This window comes from Aptenodytes patagonicus, chromosome 1 (genome assembly GCF_965638725.1).
Source record: "Aptenodytes patagonicus chromosome 1, bAptPat1.pri.cur, whole genome shotgun sequence".
Classification (NCBI taxonomy): Eukaryota; Metazoa; Chordata; class Aves; order Sphenisciformes; family Spheniscidae; genus Aptenodytes; species Aptenodytes patagonicus.
In genome coordinates, this window is record NC_134949.1 from 122,013,817 (window position 1) to 122,019,816 (window position 6,000).

The 6,000-nt window shown below is 46.0% G+C and overlaps 1 protein-coding gene across 12 annotated transcripts in view; it reads right to left on the bottom strand.

Annotated features, from left to right (window-relative positions):
• SYNJ1 (synaptojanin 1) overlaps positions 1 to 2,222 on the bottom strand; it is a 68,508-nt gene extending 66,286 nt beyond the window's left edge. For 11 of the 12 annotated variants that reach the window (XM_076353112.1, XM_076353121.1, XM_076353064.1 and 8 more), the window contains exons 1-2: positions 2,143 to 2,222; positions 662 to 807 (exon numbers count right to left, since the gene is read on the bottom strand). In XM_076353112.1, the coding sequence (XP_076209227.1) occupies positions 662 to 785 (124 nt within the window). In that variant the 5' untranslated portion in view covers positions 786 to 807; positions 2,143 to 2,222. Of the gene's footprint in view, positions 1 to 661; positions 808 to 2,142 lie in introns of those variants that run through there. The other variant, XM_076353076.1, reaches the window with a different exon arrangement.
• Between the last annotated feature and the right edge of the window lie 3,778 nt (positions 2,223 to 6,000).

A 6,000-nucleotide genomic window follows, 5' to 3' on the forward strand; every position in this document is an offset into this window, starting at 1 on the left:
ATTTTAGCGTCCTCCTTCAACTATGACTTAAAAAAAAAAAGGGGGGGGAGGCCAAAAAGAATTTAAGGGAAACATTTAATGCATTTATCACTGAAAACATGTAAAAATAACTTTGCAATGCAAGACACCTTGCTCCAAATATCACTCATTTTATTACAAGACAAATCAATACAGAGTCTCAAGATAGGTTAAAAATACAGGGACAAAATAAAGCTAAAAATCAAAAAGCCACCAAAAATCATGATACAAAATGAGATAAAAAACAAATTAATATGATATACCATTTAAGAACATAGAATTTTTTATTATGAAATACAACATAGAAAATTAGCTTTTCAATGAGTTACCATGTATTCAAAAGGAGAAGGTTGTTCAGAACCAAAGAAATAAGCAGATGTTGTTGGAAGCTATTAGAAGAAAATTTAGTATACATGAAAAGATACATGCATGATGAAGTGTAATTAAATGTGTAAAATTGTCTCTCAACAGATGAAAATATGAAAATGTCTTTTTTTTTTTCCTCTCTCATTTAACTCAGAAGCCCTCCATTAGCAAATAAGAAAACAGAGTAGTTGCTTCTTTATATTCCATAAATAAACAGCTTACACAATGTCAAGTCTGCCAACTTTTACCCTGTAGTTATCAAAACATATCAACTTACAGAGGACAGCCACAGCTCCGGATTCAAACATGAGACATTCTTCTCTGTTTCTGGTTTCCACCATCACGCTGAATGGAAGTGGATCCAGCTTGTGATAGACACGGTATCCTTTACTGAAAGCCATTTTGCTTTTATCAGAGGCAGTCCTGTCCAACACAAGATGATGTTAGTGAAACCTTCTTCTGCTTCCAGATACCTTCTGCAAAGCAGGTCTGACTTGCATTCTTTCCCAGGGATTTTACATGTTTAACAAAAAACAAACAACAAAAAAAGACCTGCTCGCTCTTTCTACCTCATGAGACTTATTTTGTCTCATGTTCCAAAACAAATATAGGTACTATCTAAAGACAACACAACAATGTTTCAAAAACACAATTACCTAGAGAAACATCTTTCAAAATAAAGGATTTATTTAAAAGCTTCTCAGAGACAACGAGAATTTCTTTCACAATATTTAATAAATAGGATTTCTTCTTAGGAAAAAAAAGAACGAAAATAAGGTTCTCTAGCCACCACAAATATGTAAGAGTGGCAACTATCTTAACCATAAACTAATGCCAAATGCAGAGGACCAGAAGCCTGGGCAGGCTTCAATTTTTAGATCTATTTTACTGATTCTGACCTTGTACAAAAGGACAGTGTATTTTAAACACTGAAGCTGTTAAGACGTTTTAAAAGATCATACAAAAACATTAACCTATTTTGTTTTTCTTTTTTAAATGAAAGCAGGTTTTTGTTTGGATTTAAACCCTCCCCTGCAGTGGCTGACGACTGAAACATCGCAGTATTGTACTAGTAAAACTGCCTGTAAACCACAGAGGTAAGATCTTCCTTTAGAACAATTAAAAAAACCCAAACAATAAGAAGCGATAAACAAACGCGAGAGTAGCCAAATTTCAAGGGCTTAAGCTCAGGAAACATACAGCGAGGGAAGATTCTTCTTGAAAGCCAGGAGCAGGGTTTTCTGCCCTCTCCCTTCCTTTCAGCTCAGTGCCTGTAACCTCTAGGGCGGACACAGACCTCACGCCGCCGGTACAGAATGTGCCGGCCCCCACCCTCCAGCGCAACCCCTGCGGGCGCAGCACTGCCGGGGAGCAGCCGCGCCGGTCCGGCCCGTCACCCGAAGCCCCTCTCCCTTGCCGGGCAGGAGGAAAGGGGCCGCCGAACAGCCGCGAGCTTCCCACCGCCCGGCCGAGGGGCGGCCCCGGAGCCGGCACCGGGCCGGCAGGTCCCCGCCCCGCTACCACCTGCCGCCCAGGGCAGGCGCGCACCGCCGCCCACCCTGGCCCGGTGCCGCCGGTACCCGCGACGCCGACAGAGCCTCCATCTTGTCTGGCGCCAGCGGCGCCCCCGCGGCCCGAGCTCCGCAACGGCGACAGCCGGGCCGGCTCCGCCGCGCACTGACAGGCGCCAAGCGGCCCCCGGTGCCGCCGCCCCCCTCCCCAGCCCCCCAGCCGCAGCGGTACCAGCGCCTCCCTCACCGGCCGCGCCACCTGCCACCAACGGCCGCCCGCTCCGCTCCGTGTCGCGGGAGCCGGCGGGACCTCACTTCCGCCCCGGCCCCGCCGTCCCTTCCGCATTGCGCCTCCCGCCACCGGAAGTCGGTAGAGGGCGTGAGGGGGCGGCAGCGCCGACAGCGGCGGGGGGTAGAGGAGGGGGGGAGGACTGGGGTCGCGGACCCGGCGTGAGGCGGGGCGCGAGGGCGGCCGTTAAGCGGCTGCCGGCCGGCCGCCCCGCGGGGAAGGGAGGGAGGGGCGGTTGATCGGCGGGACGCGCTGTGGCGGGAGGGGCGTGCGGGCAGGGAGGTGTTGGCCCGCGGGAGCAGCGACACCGGGCTGGGTGGAGGCTTTGCCGGAGCCGGGTTCCTGTGAGCGGCATCCCTCCAGTAGGCCCCGTCGGGGGCACGTTGAACCAGAGCACTGAGCGTTGGGCAAGCCCTGCTGTCGGGGTGGAGTTCAGCCTGAGGAAACCTGGCCCCTTAGGGAAAAATAAGAAGAGAGCCCTTAGAAGAAGTTCTCCTTTCGTGTTGTCTTACGGCAATGCTGGATTGCAGGCTTCAAAGTTGAAAAATGTGCTATGGCTGCGCTGTGAGGCTATGTTAAAACACAGCCCCGGTCCCGGTGGTGTATCTATTACAGGTGCAGCAGGGAGAAAAATCTTAGGGATAGATAGATAGATAGAAACTGAAAAACCTCGCTGCGCAAAATGTGTGATGGGCATAGAAGCTGTCAGTGCAGATGCTCACAAAGTGCCTCGGGTCAGACGGGAGCACCGAATCACGGCTAAAGCCTGCCTCTTCCTGACAGGCTTCAAAAGTTTTAGGGACAGACTATAAGCATCTCTTGGGAAATTTCCATTCAGCCTGTGCAGGCTGTAAGTGGAGGAGGAGTACCGCTTCACAGGAGGTTTACTGTGTTGTGTTGGTGATACATTGCAAGCTGCTGAGGAGACTACAGAAGGCGGGTTTGAGAGCTACGTGCTAAAATCAAGAGAGAAGTGGGCTTTGCTGCACTTCAGATAACACTGGGGCCAGGACGGCAGTTTGCGTGCAGAGCTGAAGTAGAAAAAACAAAGTCTGAAAAACTGTGGAGAAACTCTCTTCACTGAGACTATAATTTGAACTAAAGAATGTGCATAAGGGCAAGTGTGAGCAGTATAGCTACCGCCCGAGACAAGAACTGGGCCATCTTTGATTTTAGATTGTAGAATTTCTTCCCGCTACCGTATCGTCCAAGACCAATTCCCATTACGAAGGGTAAAAATTAAAAATGGAAAGACCTTTTTTGTTTCTTATAAACCTTATATTGAAACACAAAAAGTTATGTTTGATACATATTCCCTGAATAGCTCTGGTCTATTCTAAAGAACTAGTTGATTGTATACATAATCTTTTGATATTTAAGTATGGTCTTATTCCACATACCTACCATAGGCTAAGTACCAGTTGAGTGGAGTACACTGGTGGGAGAGAACACGGGGCAAATATTTGTGATGTAAAATACAGTGTAAGTAATCTTTGTGTATTTTTAGCTGGCCAACTTCCTACACACATTGTGACAACCCCAGTGAAAATGTTCTATAGATAAATAGAAGTACGATATTTTAAAAGACTATTTAAAGATAAGTTTCAGGGGGTTTGAAGTTACTAGAATGCATAATTGCTAACAGCTTATTACAGCTTATGCTGTTTCTCACTTGCTCATGGTAGAAGCTCACATGTAATCGAACTACCTCTAGCATAGCGTCAAAAAGAAACTCATGAAACTTTTTTACTATTGAGAATGTAAAAATAGAAGAATGACAATGTGGCTGCTGTGGAAGCAAAGCAAGTGTGTCCTGGTTTTATCCATGCATAAAGATCACTAACAGGGACAGCAATTTAAAGGTTGTTTTACAAGGTACACCCAAGGCTAAAATGATATATACTTGTAGCGTAAAACAATTGATGTATCAAGTTTATTCACATTTTTTTCAGCAGATGAAATAGATTCAGATGGCATGTTTGGTTGTTTTCTTATGAATGTGTATATTTTGCCTCAGGGTAATATGATTTTTTTCTGATAGCTAATCATTATTATGCAGTTGAAAATGGACTACTCCATTATTTGCTTAGTGACTTTTCAAAACATCAGAGAAGTGCATCAGTTGAAAATAGAATCATAGAATCACCGAATGGTTTGGGTTGGAAGGGACCTTCAGAGATCATCTGGTCCAACCACCCCTGCCATGGGCAGGGACATATTCCACTGGATCAGGTTGCTCAAAGCCCTGTCCAACCTGACCTTGAACACTTCCAATGATGGGGCACCCACATCTTCTCTGGGCAACCTGTGCCAGTGTCTCACCACCCTCATCGTAAAGAATTTCTTCCTTATGTCCAATCTAAACTCACCCTCTTTCAGTTTAAAACCGTTACCCCTTGTTCTGTCGCTACAGATCCTGGTAAAAAGTCTCTCTCCATCTTTCTTACAAGCCCCTTTTATGTACTGAAGGGCTGCAATAAGGTCTCCCTGGAGCCTTGTCTTCTCCAGGCTGAACAACCCCACCTCTCTCAGCCTTTCTTCATAGGAGAGGAGTTCCAGCCTTCCCAAATGGGAGACCCCCATCTTTGTGGCCCTCCTCTGGACCCGCTGTAACAGGTCCATGTCTATCTTGTGCTGGAGGCCCCAGAGCTGGATGCGGTACTCCAGGTGGGGTCTCACGGAGTGGAGCAGAGGGGGAGAATCGCCTCCCTCCATCTGCTGGCCACACTTCTTTTGATGCGGCCCCCGATACAACTGGCTTTCTGGGCTGCAAGTGCACATTGCTGGCTCATGTCCAATTTTTCATCCACCCGTATCAGTTTACATCAGCTGAGAATGTAAAAAACATATTGCTATCCAATAGTGGGAGCCTTGATAAAGCTATTATTAACTTCAGAAAATACTGCTGTTTATAAGTTAATGGAAAATGGAATGAATATTTGATTCTAACTAATCGCCAATGTAATATACCGCATAATATAGCAAAGCACGTTACAAACAAAGTTTAATTTGTTCTTCAATTTTGTGTAATAAAAGGGTTTGGTAATTTTTCCCCACCTGCCAACTGAATTTCAGAATCTCACCAACCTTAAATATATGGAAATGTTGAGACATACCTCTGTTACTGGAGATCAAGGAGCAGAGAGGAGGTAGAGGAGTCGGGAATGAAGAAGTGAAGTTGAGCCTGGGATAAAGGGGCGGAGGGGGGAAGGTGTTGTGTTAATTGTCTTTGTTTCTTGGTATCCAAATCTATTTTAATTGGCAACAAATTAAATTAATTCCCCAAGTCAAGTCTGTTTCCCATGATGATAATTGTTAAGTGATCTCCCCATCTTTATCTTGACCCATGAGCTTTTTCACCCTATTTTCTCACCCTGTCAACACAACACCTTCCCCCCTCCGCCCCTTTATCCCAGGCTCAACTTCACTTCTTCATTCCCGACTCCTCTACCTCCTCTCTGCTCCTTGATCTCCAGTAACAGAGGTATGTCTCAACATTTCCATATATTTAAGGTTGGTGAGATTCTGAAAGATAAAGATGGGGAGATCACTTAACAATTACCATCATGGGAAACAGACTTGACTTGGGGAATTAATATAATTTGTTGCCCCCCTCCGCCCCTTTATCCCAGGCTCAACTTCACTTCTTCATTCCCGACTCCTCTACCTCCTCTCTGCTCCTTGATCTCCAGTAACAGTCCAAGGTCAACCCACCGTGACTTCACTGGGCTTCAGAGCAGAGCCTATTTAAAACTTCTTTGCTGTCTGAAAGCAGAGTTGGCTCAAGGCTTCTCAGCGACCTAGGCAACGTTTACT